The 22,225-nt window shown below is 32.0% G+C and overlaps 1 protein-coding gene and 1 long non-coding RNA gene across 5 annotated transcripts in view; one reads left to right on the forward strand and one right to left on the reverse strand.

Moving 5' to 3' along the window:
* LOC127710157 (uncharacterized) overlaps positions 1–22,225 on the reverse strand; it is a 460,084-nt gene that overhangs the window by 71,607 nt on the left and 366,252 nt on the right. The gene's annotated exons all lie outside the window — the stretch shown is intronic.
* Positions 1–22,225, forward strand: part of LOC127709794 (uncharacterized) — an 86,384-nt gene that overhangs the window by 36,701 nt on the left and 27,458 nt on the right. For 2 of the 4 annotated variants that reach the window (XM_052215438.1, XM_052215443.1), the window contains exons 2-8: positions 12,919–13,141; positions 13,539–13,699; positions 14,581–14,728; positions 16,184–16,323; positions 17,192–17,327; positions 18,496–18,591; positions 21,160–21,296. In XM_052215438.1, coding sequence (XP_052071398.1) covers positions 12,919–13,141; positions 13,539–13,699; positions 14,581–14,728; positions 16,184–16,323; positions 17,192–17,327; positions 18,496–18,591; positions 21,160–21,296 — 1,041 coding nt within the window. Of the gene's footprint in view, positions 1–3,179; positions 3,233–9,352; positions 9,383–12,918; positions 13,142–13,538; positions 13,700–14,580; positions 14,729–16,183; positions 16,324–17,191; positions 17,328–18,495; positions 18,592–21,159; positions 21,297–22,225 lie in introns of those variants that run through there. The other 2 variants (XM_052215454.1, XM_052215461.1) reach the window with 2 other exon arrangements.

Consider the following 22,225-nt stretch of genomic DNA (forward strand, 5'->3'; position numbering starts at 1 on the left):
CCTTTCTAAAATCATTTACCTCCAAGGAGGACAGGGGAATAGAAATATGGTCACTTAAGTCCTCTTCCTACCGATCCTTGTCAAAATGGGACGTCCGTTTAGCAGTGTGGGATGTTCAAGTCCTTTTGATCATATATCATAAAATTATAAAGTGTTGTTTTCATTTTTTATAAGATATTCCATTCAATTCAAATGTTATTGCGGTTTTTTTTTTATTTGGGGGGGGGGGGGCTCTTTTAGTAGAATATTTGGGTTTATATTGAATTTTTCTGATTGTTTACTCCTTTTCCTTAGTTTTCTTGCTCCGATGTTTTTTCGTCACTGTAATATATATATATCAATCATTAAAAATAATTACTGTAAAATCAAAGGTAGTATGCAATGAAAATTAAAAAGATTACGAGTCCCTGTACTCTGTTCTTAAGATCGTTTTTAAAAAGGACCCATTGATTTCTTATAATATCGTAATACTGCAGGGTTATTGATTAATGTTTTCAAAACAGAAAGTTATCATTAAATTGAAAATGGTTAAATTTAATCAACATAGTAATCTGTTTTTGTGACTTATTAAGAATATATAATATTGTCCTTCGCTAAATTACAGTTACAAACTAGAAAAGTCAGTTTTTAAGCCAAAGAATGTCTTCTTTCCTATTCACATTTTCTTTACAAAAAAAACGGACCAATTTTTGAAAAACCCGGACGTTTTAAATGTTGCTCTCGAAAAAACACGGACCGTTGAATATAAAATACTACTAGTATATTGTAAGTGAACTAAAAGGAAATTCTGCGTCGTTTGTGTTCAAAACATGTTTAGCATTCAGAATAAGATGAACAGTCACGAATAAAACTATTATACTCACGATATAGCAGTAAATCGATTGATCGTATGTATATTCACTCGAAAAAAACCTGATCTACACTTGAAAAAAGTGGACCGATTCACTCGAGAGAAAAAACACGATCTCCGCCGGACACTATAACTACCGTGAAAATGTTGTAATATAAAAAAAAGTTTTCATTATCTTTCTTTTCCACAATTTTTACCTGTATTTACCTTGATTAATTAGTCAAGTTTTGTTACACCATAATCTAACTTAATCACTTTAATTCTGGGAACTCCTACATGCATTTCTGTAATAGTTATACACCGAGGGATAGGTGTGTCTGGATAAGAAACCCCGTCGGCCGGAGGCCGGAGGGGTTTCTTATCCAGACACGCTGTATCCCGAGGTGTATAACTAACTTACACCCCATTCTAAACCCTATATTTGTTAACATTGATTATTAAATGAAAAAAAAACGATAGCATATTTATTGACAATATCAAACCATGATTTATAAAAATATTTTTTTTTTTATTACAAGAAACCCCACTAGTAACCTTTCTTTGGTTATCTTCGTTCAAACTTTGACAAGTGAGTATATTTTACAAATGTCAAAGTTGTTTTGCATATTCCCGTTAAATACATGTGCTAATATGGATCAGCAGGTCAAGGTTAACTGTTTCGTGTATTTTTATTACAAACAAAAAATACATCATACTCCTGGTATACAGTTGTCAATATGGACGGGTGTATAAGACGGACGACATTTTGTGGCAAGCGTTGGATTTGGTATAAGAGACTAAAGACAAAGACAATATTATAACCCAAAGTACTTACCTGTATCAGTTTAATAAAGGTAATCATAACTGTATTTTATATCTTACGATTTTATCAAAAAACGAAAGCCCCCCTCCCCCTCTTCTCGAAAATAAACAAACATACATATTCGAACATACTAAGGGATATGTGTGTCTGCATTAAAAATCCGACTACCAGACACGCTCAACATACAATATTTGATATAGAGGAACTCCCTTTTTGGGGGAAATCAGGGGCTGATCCCGGGGGTTCCCAACTCAAGAGAAAAGGGGGGGGGGGTCCAACCATTCAAATGCATTGATCTTTTAAATAAAAGTCGGGTCCAACCCGCAGAACCCCTAACCCCGGATCGGCCACTGGATAACCGGGGGGGGGGGGGGTCCGGGGGTTAGAATCCCCATTTTTTTTTAAGATCAATGCTTTAGAATAGAGACATATGACTGGGATAAAAAAAAATACCTTCAAGCAAAAGAGTATTTAAAGGATTATTTTTGTATTCAATATAGATGCTTATTGGAATTTCCTAAAATGTTTTTTTTAATATCATGAAACAATTTGTAGTGAACACTATAAGTAATTTCTTATGTTCATGCTATTTAAAAAATAATCAATTTCTATTGTTACGAATAACAATGGACTTTGTTTGCGGGGTGTAGAAGCAGGGGTTTCCAGAAACCCCGCTCGTCACACCCTGTGGTCAAAATCCATTGTTATTCGTAACAATAGATCTATTCAATTCACACATGTTTCAGAAATAGAAACTATGAAGTATAACAATAGAACTGGGGTGTAATAGTATTTTACCTATGAAATTCAAAATGTAGGAATAGCCAGAAAACAACTTAAAACGATAAACACGTGTTGTAAAGAAAAAAATATAAAAACAATAAATTGGCACTACTTAACTTTTCCCCGGTTATATTTACTACTTAAAACTTCTCTGCGTCTTTTCAGAAAAAAATACAGATCTAATAATATATTCATTTGCAAATAAAAATAAAATTTTCGGACAATCTGTTAAAAGTATTAAAATGTTGACACTGAATGAATGAATGATTTTATTCTCATAAACTAGTACATAGCTACAGAGAAAATAACAGTTCATATATAATACATATTTTGTTTCGCATGTGTGAAAATAAATAACAATATAATAATATTACAGTTCCTCTAACCAGGAGGACAGACTTTCACTAATATGTATCGTATAAATCTACACAATTTTTCTTGTTCAATAACATTTTCAGATGAGAATATATGATTAAATTTAATAATAAACGTATTTTAATTGATACGTGTAATTTCCATTGTTACTAGATTGCCTTAGGAATTTAGATCTTTTAAAAAGTAAAACAATTATCTGATGTACGTTAATTAAATTTTATTGTTGTCATTCAATAAAACATTCTGGTACATGTATGTAATTTTTTTTAATTCGCTGCTATTGAATTATTTACATCCTTTATAGTTTCCCGATAAGATATGTAATAAGGTTTTGTTAGATGTTAAGTGGTGCGTAGAATTGCCTTACCTTAGGTTTAATCACATTATACACCATTTTATAAATAACTTTGAGCAGTATGGAGGTAAGTTGGCTTTTAAAATATGTAAAATGTATATATACTGATTGATTGAAAAACGACGAAAGAAATCACACCATGTATCGTCTCGTGCGAAGTTCGTCTGCTTTGAGATCTTTTAAATTTGATAAGCACTGTTTTTGTGACACAGTTTTATAAAAAAAAACATGTTTGCAATTCTGCACTGATTATTGTCAAAATATAATGCACTTTAGACTTGAGGTATTATGTGTAACAGGTATTTAAATATCGTTATATTTAGTAGTTCATTCTTTAAGAAGTTTGTCTGGTTTGAAGCTGTGATACAAACTTGTACTTTTAGCCATGGAGACCTAATTGGCAAATGTTTGATTAATTGCAATAATAGTTCACAAGACAGTAAGAAAAAGATTAGATATAAAATCTGCAGAGTGATGTGCAATTCATTTTTTTTTAATTAAAATGAATTTGAAGATTGAAGATCTAAAACGGACTTAATTTGATATCTATTCACGATTGTTGTATGTGTAATGTAAACTAATTTGAACGTCTTCAAAAGTTCATGTTGTCGAAATAGCTAAAAAAAAATAATGAAAGTATATGATTCCTGTATACAGGAACTTTAATTAAATCAATAAATCAATACTACCAATAAACGTGAAATATTACGTACCTGGGTTTAGTTGAAATACGCCAATAAAGTCCAGTAACATATTGTAATTTCTATATACAAAGGGCGATAAATTCAACGATAAGAACAGTCATTTCGATGTCGTTACACCCCAGTTCCTATTTCTGAGTGCAACGTGTAAAGTGAATAGATCTATTATTACGAATAACAATGGATTTTGACCACAGGGTGTGACGAGAGGGGTTTCTGGAAACCCCGGCTTCTACATCCCGAAAACACAGTCAACTGTTATTCATAACAATAGAAATCGTGATTTTTTTTTCATAGCATGAACAAAAGAGATTACTAATAGTGTTCACTACAAGTTGTTTCAAGACACATTAAAACAACATATTTCAGGAAATTCTAATAGCGAAAACATTTTTTAGCATCAATTTTTGTCGAGCCTGCGACTTTTGTCGCAGAAAGCTCGACATAGGGATAGTGTTCCGGCAGCGGCGGCGGCGTTAGCTAACTTCTTAAAAGCTTTATATTTTAGAAGGTGGAAGGTCTGGATGCTTCATACTTTGTATATGGATGCCTCATGTTACGAAGTTTCCGTCAGTCACATGTCCAATGTCCTTGACCTCATTTTCATGGTTCAGTGACTACTTGAAAAAAAAGTTAAGTTTTTTTGTAATGTTAAATTCTCTCTTATTATAAGTAATAGGATAACTATATTTGGTATGTGCGTACCTTGCAAGGTCCTCATGCCCGTCAGACAGTTTTCACTTGACCTCGACCTCATTTCATGGATTAGTGAACAAGGTTAAGTTTTGGTGGTCAAGTCCATATCTCAGATACTATAAGCAATAGGTCTAGTATATTCGGTGTATGGAAGGACTGTAAGGTGTACATGTCCAACTGGAAGGTGTCATCTGACCTTGACCTCATTTTCATGGTTCAGTGGTCAAAGTTAAGTTTTTGAGTTTTGGTCTTTTTTTTCTAATACTATATGCAATAGTTCAACTATATTTGGTGTATGGAAATATTTTATGATCTATTTGTCAGTCACGCAGGTTTTTTTTTTCCTTGACCTCATTTTCAAGGTTCATTGCTCAGTGTTAAGTTTTTGTGTTTTGGTCTGTTTTTCTTAAACTATAAGCAATAGGTCAACTATATTTGTTGTATGGAAGAATTGTTAGCTGTACATGCCTGCCTAGCATGGTTCATCTGACCTTGACCTCATTTTCATGGTTCATTGGTCAATGTTTAGTTTACTTGGTTAATGATAAGTTTATGTGACAGTTGTAATAAAGCTTTATATTTAGGACTATCAACATAATATCAATGATTAGTAAAGAAGGCGAGACATTTCAGCGTGTGCACTCTTGTGAATAAAAAAAAGTCATTTAAATACTCCTTTGCTTGAAGCTAAAATTTTAATCCAATATGGCAATGTCTTAAAGAACATACATGTAAAGAACTTTGATTTCAATTATAATACATTTAAAAATATAGTTTTCATTTGGACTTAGTCTTGATCATAAAATAAATATTAATGTTTGGATTGTTGAAGACTAATGATGGCACCCAGGGGCGGATCCAGCCATTTTTGAAAGGGGATGACAACCTATGATAAAAACGGGGAGGGTTCCAGCCATATGTCCCCATTCTAAATCTTTGATCGTAAAAAAAGGGAGGTTCCAACCACCGGTCCCCCCTCCCCTGGATGGTCCCAAAAAAGGGGGGTCCTACATATGCAATCTGTATTTTTGTATGTTAAGCGTGTCCTGTCGTCGGGTTTCTAATCAAGACACACCTATCCCTCAGTCATATATATTCGAATATGAATGTTTGTTTAAAGTTAAGAAGAGTGGGGGGATATTTTTTATAAAACCGTAACATATAAAATACATTTATGATTACCTTCATTAAACTGATACATGTAAGTACTTTTGGTTATAAATATTGCGTTATCTTCAGTCTCTTCTGCCAAATCCAACGCCTAACTAAATGTCGTCTGTCTTATACCCGTCCATATTGACAACTGCATACAAGGAGCATGATGTATTTTTTTTGTAATAAGAATGCACGATACGACCAACCTTGACCTGCTGATCCATATTAGCACATGGATTTAACGGGAATATGCAAAACGGCAACTTTGACATTTGTAAAATCTACTCACTTGTCAAAGTCTGAGTGAAGATCGTCAAAGTAAGGTTACTAGTGGGGTTTCATCTAAAAAAAAAAATCTTTTCTTATTAATCATTAATGGTTTGGTATTGTCAATAAAAATGCTCTCCATTCTTTTTCATTTAATATTCAATGTAAACAAATATAGGGTTTAGCATCGGGTGTAAGTTAGTTATACACTTCGGGATACGGTGTGTCTGGATAAGAAACCCCTATCCCTCAGTGTATAACTATTACGTAAACAATACCTGAGATGTATGAATACAATACAATGTACCTGCCATTCATTGAAATGAAAACGTAACCATGATTATTTAAATGACAGTTTACAGAATTGTGAATAGAACAGCTGATCAGTTGTCACGATAAACTCAATTAATTATCTGTAACTAACTTTATCAGTTAGTGTGTATCTAATACATATACGTACGAGAATTAGAACCAAAATTGACGACAGACTAAGCAAAGCTTTTCTCCTGTTTAATACTTTTTTTTCATTTTCTGTCAATATCAGTATACTCATATTTTGTTTTATACCTTGGTGCTGTTACACATGCAGTTATCAGTCGTTAAATCTATTTAAGAAATCGTCATTCTGCAAATAAAACATCCCCCAACTATTGAACTGCTTCTGTGCGTAAAACTGTGATATTAACATCACCGTTCGCTCATAATAGAAACTGGATATCGTTATAGTAAAAGAAGTTTATTGAAGTAGATATATGAAGATGTGGTATGAGTGCCAATGATAAAAATCTCCATCCAAGTCACAATTTATAAACCATTATAGGTAAAAGTACGGTCTTCAACACGGAGCCTTGGCTCACACCGCTGAAAAGCTATAAAGGGCCCCCAAAATTATTAGTGTAAAACCATTCAAACGGGAAAACCAACGGTCTAATCTATATAAAAAACGAGAAACGAGAAATACTTATGAACCACATCAACAAACGACAACTACTGAACCTCAGATTCCTGACTTAGGACAGGTGCTATGGTGAAGTGTATGTTAAGCGAACTACTCACAAACAAAATAAAGTCAGAAAGAAGTTTATGAGGGAAAGGCCTTCTGATAATGGCCGGACGAACACAACAATAGATTCCATAAAAATAGACTTTTTACTTAGCATTCCAATGAATTCAACTAAAATTATGTCCAGATAAAAAAATTACATCAACAGGCACTTGTATGACTATTTCGCCTGTATATCATATTCGAGACGTCGCTCATAAAACCGATTTATATATAAATGGCTGATTGTAAGATACATTTTTTAATAAGACCAGGAAACAAATTTTTAATTTCTTGAATCAAAATTCAGAAATTAACTGTTGGCTTATATGATTATATGATCATGTCATAAGAGACTCTGTTGTAATATAATACAACTTGGTACACTTTTCGTTAAACAAGTTTTTTTTAATAAAAAAGTCAAAATGTAAAAGAAATCCTAGACAAAATATCCGGTTTCTTTTTTTTCAACCGTGACTTGGCTGTTTTATTGTAATATATCATGTAACATTTCATCGTAAAGTACATATAATGTAGATTTTATGATGTGAATTTAGATAAATATTTGGGGAGCCTTTTAGCTATGAGGCAATCGGTGAATTTGGTATGATAATAAAATAGGTTGCATTATTTCAATTCTAGATTTAATGTCGACTTACTAATTTCTAGATGACATACATGTTCATTTTATTCATCTTATCGAAATAAGCGAAAAGCAGTATTTGTAACCACCATCACTTATTTACTGATATTTGTCAGATATGCTATTCAATGCTGTTATATGCAAACAGTTGAAGAAAACATTGGCCGGCAGTACAACTTGTATTTTTCCATTTCGATTCGAAGAAAATATCAAAATACTCATAGGTTGACATCGACGGAAGGGAACACGACAACTGTTTGAAGGAAATGATAAATATAAATTATAATATAAAAAAAAAATAATTCTTTTGGCTCAACCGTGAATTCGTCTCGAGTCACATTTTTCGCTAGGGCAAACTGGAGTTTATGGATCCGTCCCTTTTGTTTGCTATACGTTCGTGTCATGATATAAATGAAAGATGTGAGGCAAACGAGTACGCCAATGAGCCAATAACTAATCAACATCTAGAGGTAGCCAAATTAATAGTTTTACTGACCTATACTATATCGGATTCAATCTGCTTCAGTGATTGTATTTAGCTTTTTGATGTTTGATATTTGTGCTATTGCGATCACTTGTAATCTTTTGGCTTACTGAAATTGGACAAATGTTAATAAAACAAAATCTTTTTATTCCAACGTAATCTGTAGGGAAAAGAAGTTGTTATCTAAAATATTCACTAACATGTAGTCTGTTCAAGCGTAATGAGTGGTTTGGTTGTTTGGCCTGTTACTTTATTCTTTTGAAGCTGAGACAAGAGGTATGGTATCCCGACGATGGCTATTGTACAAAGTTTTATTTTCATGGTTTGAAAAGACTCACATTATTTTATTTATCTGTAGATCCATTGTCAGTCTTTAGTACATAATATTTTACTACCTAACTTACACCTTTTACTTATGGTCGATTGAAGCTCAATTATTTGCGTCAACTTTTCATGACAAAGCCAGGTTTATTTTCAAATTCTGTGAGAAAATATGGCCTTTATATTTGTTGAAAGGGGCACATGTCCGTCTAATGAAGGTCAACAGCCTTTGGCATCATTTTCATAGTTCAGTTGTTCACATTCAGTTTTTGTGAGCAGGTAGATTCTAAATAACTATTTGATTTTGTTTTCGTATTCATTGGTTGTGTTATGATTTTGATTCAAGGAGCCCTAGGTATTGGCTTCATTTCTAGTTTGTAAGGACTATGTATCAGTTGTATTATTATGAATAATAATTTTGTACGTCAACTATATTTTGTCTACGGCTTCGTTGTAAGGTTGTTAGGTGAAAATTCGTGTCTAATAGTAGTCATCGGACCTTGACCTGATTTATCTTGGTTTAGTGCCTCACTTTTATTTTTTTTCTTTTATTTATGCCTCCGAAGCTCTCTTCTGGATTAACCTTCATTCCGAACGCTAAATCCTAAAATTTGAAATCCAAGGATGGATACATGAATTTTTGGTTTAATGACTATGTACATGTAATGAATAAGTTAGATCTCATATCGGTTTTGAAATACCTACATCATGTTTGATATGTGTGACCATATCTTTACGTAATCATAGTCTGACGCAAGGGAGAAATTTGTGTATGTCGATTTTTGTCTCATTCCTTTATAATGTTTTCGTGTCTAATTTTTTTCATAGTTAGTAGTTACTTGTCTTTTGCTATAATTTCTTATCGCAAATATGAACAGGTTATTAAAGACTATAGTAAAAGCAAAGAGGTAAGTACAGAAAAGCACTAAGTCTACTAGTATACATATAACATTGTACCACAAATATATTTTTAGTAGTTTTTTACTGGCTTTCATAAATATTGACCAATTCAGATTGGTTGTTGAGCTATTTTAAAGTATGTTCTTTCTACAATATGTAATATCGCTTATTCAAGTCATATTAAACTTATAATCCTTGGTCCGTATAAACTTCCCACTTACACGATCACCATTATTCCCATACACCACACACCATCCCTCTTTACCACATTGAATCATGCACCATTCAAAATAACTCATATTGATGTAATTTATTTACAGAAAAAGCGTGTGTTTACAAGTTTTTATATTAAAAAAAAAAAATAATAGCGAAGTTGTAAATTGCATACATCACTCCTAATAGTGCAGGATAAACCATTTTACACTTGATTATCTTGCGTTTCAACATTCGACTTAGGTTTCTGTAGAGCCATGGTACGTGTAGCGATTCTGTTTATTATTTTGAATATGATCGAGTTGAATGTGTATCAGATTCTTTTAGATTATTAAGTTTGCATCAGGTCGGCCTTACAATCAGAATGTTTGTACCCACGACCCAATAAAGACGGTCAGTATGGTTATGATATACTACCATATAGTGCTTAAAGTGCTTTCAAAGTGGTATTTAAATTACTATTCAAAACATGATAGTGTTGGGATAAGTTCATTGTTATTAAGGTGAATTTATAATGAAATAATTAACCTACACTCTGTTATTATCAATCCCGGGGTCGTTTTCCCAGAAATTTTGATAGACTGCTAATAAGAATTGTCGCACTAACTATAAAACAAGTGTACTATGAATAAAAAGAGATGAGAGTATACATCACTGACACAACAACAGTAAACAGTGATATGTAGATAAACATACGGCCTTCCAACAATAGTAAACAATGATATGTAGATAAACATACGGCCTTCCAACAATAGTAAACAATGATATGTAGATAAACATACGGCCTTCCAACAATAGTAAACAATGATATGTAGATAAACATACGGCCTTCCAACAATAGTAAACAATGATATGTAGATAAACATACGGCCTTCCAACAATAGATAGTATAGATTTTGCGCATAGAGTCTAAAAAAAGTTGAGTATAAAAACATTGTAAGTTTCGACATTGCAGACTTTATCTAGTTCTATTTTTTTAATTTTTTTTTTGTATATGTGTTTCGCTGACATTTCGTTTCCATTATCTTTTAAAGTTTCCTATTTAATACCTAGCAAACAAAATTAATGGCTTTAGGTATATGTTAGTATCTGATAAATTCAGTAGACCGAGTTAAAATCATTTAATAAGGCAACAGACATTTTTGCACATGAGCACATAAGCTATGAAACCATTGTCGTTACTTTTTTTTATTGATCATTCATATATAAATTTCAGCTTACCATTCATTTAAATAACTACGGATCACTTGGGCCAGTTGAATTCAGTGGTTGTCCGTTCTTTCACGTACCATTTTCAACATTCCTAGAGTCTCTTTGGCTTGTAGAATTATGTTTATGGGGATCCCTGTAGTTTCTTGTTTTATTGGTTTAGAAATGGTTGCAGCAATAAAAACCAGATAGTTTCCAAAGACTAAGATTTTCTTAAACGGTATTAAAATTTCGTTTTTACTGTATAAAAATAATTTAATTTTAGATGTAACGCGTCTTCTGATTAGCTGAAAGTTTTTTGTCTATCTTTCATGTGACCGTGGCGTCATCAACGTTTTTTCATGATTTACTCCTTAAAAATTGAATTAAGAATTAAATTCCTTAAAGATACTCAGAGCTAAATTGACCCGAAAAATGACATTCCTTACTTCTGTGTCAGAGTGATTGGTAGAAATGAATCCAGATTACAAAAACATACAACTGATGAATTCGGTCCTCCTCAAATATAATATACATCAATTCTTCCTATTTGACCGCCATCGATGATCTTATCCGATTCCCTCAGGTTATCTTCCCCTTGTTGATTTAACGACTTTAGAACATTGCTGAAATAGTTGTGCTTCTTCTTTAGAATTTATTAAAAACAAAATTATACCATGCATGAATAATGTGGAAATTGACCGACATATAAATTATTAGTTTTCGTCATCAAGGAAATTCGTGATGGCCTTAAGCATTGACATTGGATAGTATGGGGACATACAAATATTACAACAACAGTTAGAGGCAGGTCGCATTGCCTCATTGAATTTTTGATATGCTATATATACAAAACTGCCGGGGATTGTAGTTGTTTCAAAACAAAACTAAAGCAAGACAATAAGTAATTGGATATGAGATACATATAACGAAGACATTAATAACCTATTCCGAACTGAAATATTTTAATGACTTAATAAATATTAAATATGTTTTAACAATAAAGAAAATGGTACATTGACTCTTGAGTACACATGATGACAGTTTTTCCTTTTATAACAATTGCATATTTGATTATATAATTATTACTGTTCTCCTTTTATGCCGGCTAGACAGAAATGAATGAACATTTTAATTCACAGTTTGTTTAAGTCGTGCACAATGCACATTTTGTAGAGAATTTGAATAGACATATACCAGCACCATGTCTTTTGTTAATGTACCAGGGCAAGATGTTCTGCATGGTAGACATATAAATATTTCATTTTAACAGTCGGTTTCATGTAAAAGTTACTTGTATGATGATTATATAACTGTTAAATAAATTTACTATGTACAGAAACATGTATAGGCATGGACAAAATTCAAAGGAAAACATTTTTAACGTTTATTTAAAGGTTTTCTAACTTGAGCTATAATAATTGATATTTTGGCGTATTCTATGTAACATTTGTGTATTTGCTCATGTGCATTGTAAAATCACAGATCTTTAGATAATTGTGTCCATATCCAATAGTATCGTGATAGTAATAAATAATAGTTGATAGACAGGTAAATGAACCCTTATAAATTGAACTGCATAACTTTAGAAAAGAACAACAAAGGCCAGCAAAAATGTAACGCATTCTTGGAAAAAGGAAAATTTTACTGTTACATTGAAAAGTAAATTGTTTCTCTAAAGTTCTAATACAGATTGCTGATTTGTCGATTACCAAAATAAATTACACAATTTAACTACTTACCTTTTGTAGTAAAAGGTAACGGACAAAAATTTAAATGTGCAGTAAATGTGTATAGTACCAGTATTCCGACATTTAGTATCTTGGAGCATTAACATCTATCAATTTTAGTTTTAAGTAATTTATAACCTCAGTCTGTTTCAATCATATGCAATTTTACATTTGAACAAATGTTTTAAAGTTGATGCATTTAAAGAAAATTACTGTTGATTGAACAGTGGTATTTCATATTCTGTTACATGTATTTATAATTATATATGATATAATTAACATAGAAATAAAATACTGCTGTGCACTGCGCTACGTCGCAGTCGAACGCAGCGCAGTCGAAACTACTAACAACTACAACAGTTTTATTATTAATGTTTTCGTTTTAAACTTTTTTTTTTTATATATAAATTTAGGTAGCAGGACAGGGAACTTTCACAGGCTACATCTATAAAGTGTGGCACAACCTGATGGGCAACTATTTCAATAGACAACCAGAAGCAAAAAGTCCATTAGATAAATGTAATGATGCCCGTTCAAAGATAGCCCAAGCCAGAGAAAAATATCTTAAAAAGTTGCTGCAAGAAGAGAAAATTTCTAATGGTGTTACCGGAGATGAATTGGATGGTAAAGTTAAAGGTAAGCCTTGGCTTACTTTTTGTGCATAAATTTATTGTCCAAAAAAATCAGATTTTAATGCCTAAGGGAGTATCAAAAGCGCGAACAAAATATTTTAATTTTATCTACGTTTAGTGCTAGTTGTAAGTCACTTAATGAATAATTTCTTAGAAATGTCCATTCTATTTTTCTAGTTTGTTAATTTTCAATAGATGCTGAGGTAATTGATTTCACCAAATAGTGTCCTTTTTCGATCCTTTTATTGTCATCTTTTAAATTGAAGATTAAATTTTTATATCTCTCTTATATAAGCGTGACCTTTAATCATGGCCGCACCTGTCATTTTCAAAAGGGGTTGTTTATTGATCAAGGATTATTTTGTGGAGCATCTTTACTTTAAATTTATCCATATTCATAGGAAGACCTAAAAAGAAACCTTTGAAATCAATGCCATCCATTCTGAATGATGTTGAAGTCCAGGCGATGAAAATGAATCCCAAGGACTATAATTATCCGTTTGAAAATCTGGTATTTGAAGGAGGTGGAAACAAAGGATTGGCCTATTGTGGAGCTGTGAAGGTAAACACATGTATTAAGTTATTTGGAAAACAATCAAAATGATAGCAGATTTATTACAGATTTAGCCAAACATGGAACTTGTGAACTGCATGATACAAACAGTAAAAAGACTGTTTCAGTCATATTATCATCTCAGGCTGGAAAATTCATATAGTTTTATTCGACAATTCTACAATGAGGTTCAAGGGGACAATTTCATAATATTGGTATTTTTTAAGATTTTTTCTCTATAAAATATTTCTGAGGTAAGTTTTATAAAATATTGCCCCACAAAAGTTTGTGTGATACCATTCATAATACTTAAAAATGTAAATAATTTTCAATTTGTTAGGTAAAATTTAGAAGGGATAAGGGGTTTAAAATTTAGAATTTTGGAAAAAAAGTTAGTGTTGTTAAAACCAAACGATATAATTATTAATAATTTGATGTGTATATTGCCATTTCATTAAAAACAAAGGGATATCTTATTTTATGTACTCACTACTTTAGCCAATGGAAAAAGCTTTAGGTTAAATTTCATGCAAATTCAGATTCGATTTGCATTAAAGATTATACTAACAGTTTATTATTTCACATTTTAAACGATCTCAATTGGGGTATACCACGCATCTCCTTTGTTCATGATTATACCTTAAAAGAACATTAATGTAGGCGAACGCCAACTCATATATCTTCAAAATAAGAAATCACGGATATAAAGATTACGAAAAAGGAATGTCATCTAAATCCAAAGACTCAAATGACAAATAAAAGTGCAATAAATGAATCATATCTTTGGAAATATCCAAGCGTTAATTTATGTGTCAATTTAAAATCTAGAAGGAATTTTAAAGTTACTTGATCATAGTTTTACACTTAAATTGTTTTCTTTTCATTTGAAGCTGCTAGAAAAACTTGGTATTTTTCCCCAAATCAAAAGATTTGCTGGGACGAGTGCTGGTGCAATGACTGCAGCCTTGCTGGCTGTTGGATATAATTCAGATGAAATTGAAGAATCTCTTAGTCAAGACTTGTCAAGAATATTTCTTGGTATGATCACACTATAGCAGAATATATTATTAAATCTATTATTTACTTTATACATTTCTCTAATTTTTTGCCGATTTGTACTTTCCCAGACCGGTTGATATTTTCATGTTAATCAACGTAGCAAAGATGATAATTCGATTGCTATCAGTTCTACGTTGGTCAACATTCTCCTGATTTTGCTATTGTGTCGTGACAAAAGGCGACAATGCTGATGACGTAACATAAAAAATACACTTTTAAGATCGTATGAAAAGAAAGATAAAGTTTGTTTATATTTCGTCTAAAAATTCTTGGAGAAACAGGATACACCACCGATTATCGTACAATGCGATATTTCTCCACTATCGATAGTTAAATTTTAGATATTTTAATAAAAGTTGTCTCGAATAGTAGAATATCGTATTGCACTCGATTCAGTGGTTGGCATGTTGAATCTATATGTATTTGCATTATCATATACAACTAATACAAAATTCCTATAAATTTGCTCTTTATGTTATGTTAAATTACATACCCAAATTATATAAACATGTCTCTTCATGGGATGCTATCTCATTGGCGTATACCCCCGCATCTGTTTTTATTCATAAGCAAAATTTAACTTGAATAGATATAGCTGAATCCACACATTCATAAATACACATATATACGTCTTTTGCAATGGCGATCGATATAAGTTTTAAATTCATTTCTATTTAAAGAAATATTTACAAGTCCCTTATTTTATTCTTATAATTACATTACATGTAAAATACAAATAGATGCCTCAAAATCAATCAATAATAACATTAATAATGAATTATTGTTTTATAGCATTAAACTAAGTTGTATATCGATTATTGAAGATGCTAAGATAAAAAAAAAGATTAACGGTTGTTTTAATCAAAAAGACAAGAAAATAACCACGGATAATAAAGTGAAAAAGACAATAAAAATTGAAATAAAAGAATAGAATAAAGGACAAAGAATTATATACAGATGTGTGCATTCCCCATTTAACGAGAAGGTCACTTTGACCGAAATTTTACAATTGATAGATTTAGATTAAGTTTAAAATCAGTGTTCAGATCATTGAGAAATCGACTGACAATCATATAGTTTGTTTCAAAGTTGTGTTTAGGAGAGTATAAATTTGTGCGCTAAAGGGTAGGTCAATCAGACCTACATGTCATGCTTCATTGGATTCTTTTAAGTTGGCAGATAAAATCATTTTTAATTCCTTTTGAATTTTGTCATGATTGGTAGAGACTTATCGGTGTGCTAACAGTTTAATGATTATGTGATGAGGAGAATGTTTACATACCTTCCGCTTAAGATAGACTTTCCATAGATAGTCCTTATTTATACGCTTCAAGTAAATTAACGTTTTATAAAAGCAGAATCAAATGGTAAAGACATGGTGGCATTTTCCCCTTATATTCTAATTTTGTACAGTGTACTCTTTTCTTTTGACAGATGCATCCTTTGGAATTTTTAGTTTATTGCCAAATTTACTGACGGGATATGGTTGGAATCCAGGAAATCGTATATATCAGTGGTTTGGTGAAGCTCTTGCCAAAAAATCAAATGGAAATCCAGATATTACATTTTTAGAGGTAAAGTTAATGTTACGGTGACTACAAAATCTTCTCCCAATACTAGCGAAATATGAAGATGGGTGCGTGTGAATAGTAACATCTATCGCACACCCTCAAACAGACCTACGTATTGAATATTTACATCTATCTCGCACCCCCAAACAGACCTATTGAAAATATGTAAAATCTACTATTTATTTTGAAAGACTGGCATTTTACTATAAAACTCACGTTGAAAAAAATTCTTTTGATGTTGCTTGTTACATTTAAATCCATATTTAATTAAACATGATGGTTTTTATTTTTTAAACATTTAAGTGTTAAATTGTTCGTAAATTTTAAACGCAGTTTTATCAATTTATAGATAAACCTATATTTCGTCAAATGGAACGACGCACGATCTATAAATGTCTTTAAGAATTGATAACCATATAACAATGTCTGCAAATACTGCGGTTTTCTCTTCATTGATTTCTCTATTTGTACAAGGGTGACGTTTAACAATACAAGTGCACATGAAGACCTTATGTTTCTAAATATAGTTCAAAAAGGGTTATACTACATAGTGATGGCTCAAATTGAAAACAAGTAAATTGCATCACTTTTTGAAACCCTATGAAATTTTTTTTAAAAAGCATACTTTGCGAAACTGATTATCCTAAGAAAATTATGGTAAAATGTTCATTTAGTGACAGTCTTGTACGTTATATTTAGTGACAGTCTTGTACATTATAGTGGCTTGTTTAAACTTTATGTTTGGTCTTTTTTTTAAAGAAAACTTTGTGATGTAACTGATGTGAATGTTTCTTTAACACTTTAAAAAAAAAAAAGGTTTATTCACGACATGAAAACTGTATTTGTATTTTCTGTATATTTTATGTTATAGCTTTACGAGAAAACCGGAAGAGAGTTGTGTATAGTTGTGACAAATTTGAATCATATGATTGAGGAATATTGCCATGTTAAAACTACGCCAAATATGCCAATCAGACTTGCCGTTCGTATGTCAATGTCCATACCAGGTAATCAAACCTAGCAATTAATCAAATTATTGAAATTATTATTTATACTTTTGGTATTATAACTATCATTATCATTTGATATATTATTTGAAATCAAATCTTCTTCGTGGAAAAGGCAGCTTCCAAACAATTTATTCTTTAAATTACACAGTAAATCTATTGATTAAGTTAAAATAGATATAAGAAGATGTGGTATGAGTGCCAATGAGACAACTCTCCATCCAAGTCACAATTTGATGCATACTATTAGTTACACAGTGTGCTAGTGACCTATTACGATATATACGGGTCAGTAAATTCCATATGAGGCACGACCCCGTATATATCGTATTAGGTCACTAGCATGTACTGTGCAACGGATTTGTCTTACAGACTATCTTAATATGGGGAATTCAAACGTGGTTTTTTCAGTTGTTGTTAAAAATAAGATTGTTATCATAATCAAATTATAAATCCAAATATTTATATACCCTTAGGGTTTTGTTCTTCATTCTTAATTTGCCCCTTTTAAGTCTTTTAACTCTTTTAAGTCTTTTTAATATCGTATGATGAGTGTGTTTACACCATGTCTTTATTACTAATACAAAATGACCAATTTCAATAATTGAAAAAGGGGGTCTTTCGGGAAATTTGACTTTATTTAAAAAAAAAGCATAATAATGCAGTTTATTCAATTACATTGAATAACAGCACATTGCAAATGTCAATAAAAGAAGATGTGGTGTATACATCAATGAGAAATCTACCCAATAATATTTTGAAACATACAAAAAATGAAAACAACACGTTATAAATTTCATGCGTCCGAAGCGCTTTTCTGGATTCAACAGAAACACTCAAACCTGAAGATTTGAAAGCCAACTTGAAGGATGTATAAGAACCGAAACAGTTGAAGAGCTATATAATCAAAAAGGACATAAACAAATATAACCAAATCCATCTAAGGTCAACTTTGCCTGAGGGAGTTGAAATCTTAGTTTCTTTATAATTTCAATAAACGGACAATTTTAGAAAGGTTTGTTATAAATCATGTCAGTAGTGAATTACCGACTACTGAACTACAACTACAACACTTTCTATTTTGACGTACTCAAATCTAAAGAGTGCAATACACTCTTATTAAACTATATATACTTTGTCATATTTTTTTTGCATTGTTTTTTTTCAGGAATGTTTCAAGCTACAAATTATACAGAAAATGGAGAAACCAATACGTATGTTGACGGTGGCGTCTTATGTAACTTTCCAATACACTGTTATGACGGTAAGAATTTTATACACAGTCACATACACATTTGTTATTAACTTTACTTTTTGTGATTGATGATTGATTCAATTACACTTCAGTGTTAGGCTGAGTAGAACCTTATTTCTTGGCGAGCCCTTGAGTCTGGTCTTGAAAGAAGTGGATAATTGTCGGCGAAACTAAACTTCATTAGTACTGTCCAAACCCTTTGTGAATTAAAAATGTTTAAGGATTTGTGTTCTGAACTTCGTTTTAGAACTTTTCACAACCGAATACCAATAGTGCTTAGAAATAAGAAGATGTGGTATGAGTCCCAATGAGACAACACTCCATCCAAGTCACAATGTGTAAAAAGTTAACAATTACAGGTCAAAGTACGGCCTTCAACACGAAGCCTTGGCTCACACCGAACAGCAAGCTACAAAGGGCCCCAAAATCTGTATTTGGTCTCCTAGGATGGTAAGATGTATGATGTACAAACAACGGGATTGGCCATTGTACTTGAGATTTTAAACGTTTAAAGTATCATTTCAATCATTCAGATCGAAATATTTGTTATTGTAGATACATGTGTTAGATTACAATTAAGATCTTATTATTATGACATTATTGTACTTCCTAGACTGTAATATTATTACGACAGACACATAACCTTTAGGTATAGTAGTGATGTTAGAATTTAGATTATATGAATAAGATGTGACAACGATATTCAATAAAATACGCATCAACATAAATGAGAAAAGATTTTGTTACATCAATCTGACAGTTCGGGGATTTGTTTTTCTCAAAGTGTATCGTGACAGACAGAATCATTTGAAGCTCATATACACAATCCATCAAATGTTTAAGCAGCACTCAGAGTAAATCGATAGTATATGTGTAAAATGAATAAATTGTGTTTGATCTATAGTATAATAGTTTAAAGGTAAAATTCATCTTAAAATGATTTGGAGATTAACGTCGTAATATATAAAGATACAGATTTCAAATTACAAAAATTCACATTAGATTTTTTTCAGCCATTCTTAAAATCTTTTTGGTTATTACTTGCAATGAGTTTATACAATCTGTCGGTTTCTCAAAATCCAATAGTTTAAAGCTGGGCAGTAGATGAACGATTGACTGGGAAGTAGATTTATTGTCATTTGGACTCCCATCCATCGTTATTACCTGTGATGGTGTCAATTTGGCGTTGGGAGTGTATTGATACTCTAATACTCGGTCACCTGCGGTCAGAACTGGGACATTAACAATGCCATAATATATACCCATTGCATTTGTTTGTTTTGTTTCCACTCATAGTATCTGAAAAACGTATCTAATCAGAAAAAAAGTTAACTTTTAATAAGCACTCGATGACAGTCTAGCAGGGTCCATCCGACCTGGACCTCATTATCATAGTTCATTGATCAACCGTAAGTTTTCATAATAAGGTCTGTTTCTGTGAAACTTTAAAAAGAGTCCGTTTAACTAACCTTGATATCATTTTCTAGATCATTGATCAATGTTCAGTTTTCATACTAAGTTCAGTTTCCAAGATAATATAACTAATAGGTCAACTTTATTTGATATACAGAATGATTGTAAGGGTACATGTCTGTCTTATAGGATTTACCTGACATGATTTTGAATGGGTAATTGGCCAACTGTTCAGTTATTTTTCGGTTAGTACAGTAAAGTCTGTTTGAGATACTAGTAGTTAACTTTACTTCACTTTTACAACATTTACATGGTTCCGTTGATCATTATTAAGGTTATACGATTACACCAGATTCGCAGTTAATATAAGTAAAAAAATCAACTTTAATCGATTCAGAAATTGATTGCAAGTGGTACACAAGTCCATCTGACAGGGTTTATCCGACCGTGACCTCGTTTTCATTTATCATTAATACTGGTAAGTTTTAATGATACCAAGACATTGATCTAAAGGACTTTCAAAATAAATTCCAGTCATAATCAGTAAAGCAGGCCAGCGTAATCTTTTTAATTTTCACCAAGCAACTAAAAACACATGTAACAACCTACACATGTTTGGCTTTGAGCGTTCCTGACGCAAAAAAATATAAAGTGTTATTTTTATTTTTAAAGATGATTCTTCGTTTAACATGCGACATTTAGAAGAAAGAGAAAATATCTGTTGGCTTGGGGGGTCAGAGTAATATGACTCAGAAGGGTACTTTATCTTCCTGTGGACTAATAATACCTTTTGATCAATCACGAAAACACCAAATCACTTTGACGGTCTTGTACTAAAATAGGGTATATTTATCTCGGATAAGCATGGCGTGGTCCTGAATATGCGTGTGATAGTTGCTACTGGAAGTACATCAGCCATCAATCCATAAATGAATTAACCTCATGTCTCATTTATCACTTTGTATTCATTTGTTCATCCTGTTATCTGTAATGTACATGTTGTTTCATGACATTTAACCAAAAGCTTTAAAATACTTATAATGACTGATGCAAAACCGATAGATCCTTTATTTGTTCCGACGGAGCTGTATTGGTGGCAAATATTATTTTCATTGTTATTCCGAAGATACATTTACATGACAAACTTGTTTTTGTATTTTCTAGGCTGGTGGTTATCCATGCGACAAGGGGATAATTTTTTAGAGAGATTACAACCTTTGGACCAGATTCCGCAACTGTTAGCTAGACGATATCGGTTCGCTTACGATCCAGATTCCAATAAAACCTTAGGACTTCTGTTGGTAATATTATTATTATGCATCGCTTATTACTATTTAACACAAAACATTAGTCAGATTCAACATTCTGATTGGAGTATTGTGCGAAATACTTGAACTTTTAACAATAGGAAGTTAAACTAGATTTGCCATTGCAAGCAATAGCGGATGGCACCCTCCCCCCATTGCCAGGTGAGCGGCAGCCATTTAGCAAATTCCAAAGTCAGAGTGCATCTACACATGCAAAATCATTTTTGTAAAGTTTCATTAAGTTTGGAGCATTTTGAACTTTTTTGCTGTTTCCATGCTTACGGCAGCCATTTTGAAAATTCCAACTTCAAAATGCAACTATGCCCATGCCAGTTACCATTTCTGTAAAGTTTCATCCCGTTTGCAGCATTTTGATTTTTTTTGAAATTTTGAACATTTTTGCTATTACAGTGGATAATTCCAAAATTCTAAAAGCAGACATCTCATTGCCACATGTCATGTTATATATCAATACAGTTTCATTGACTTTGGTCAAATACTCTTTAAGAAAATGCTGATTTTATGCATTTTCACATAGGGTCAATGTAAAACTTGCCCCCAGTTTCCATGACAACGGCGCCCATTTTGGACTATCCAAACATTGTCTTGACATCTTAGCATACTGGGTAACATTTTTCATAAAGTTTCATCCAGTTGGGTCTTATAACGAAAGAGTTAGAATTTTTGATATTTTAGCTGTTTCCTTGGTAACGGCAGCCATTTTGAAAATTCCGAAGTCAAACTGCAAATCAGCACATGTCAGTGACAATTCAATTGGAGTTTCTTCCAGTTTGGAACACTTTGATTTTTTTCGCATTTTTGCTGTTTCCATGGAAACGGCGGCCATTTTTTACCATTCCATAGCAAGGTGCACAACTTTACATGGGGGTCCTCATTATAGTAGAGTTCCATCAACATTGGTC

This window comes from Mytilus californianus, unplaced genomic scaffold (assembly GCF_021869535.1).
Source record: "Mytilus californianus isolate M0D057914Y unplaced genomic scaffold, xbMytCali1.0.p SCAF_1, whole genome shotgun sequence".
Taxonomy (NCBI): domain Eukaryota; kingdom Metazoa; phylum Mollusca; class Bivalvia; order Mytilida; family Mytilidae; genus Mytilus; species Mytilus californianus.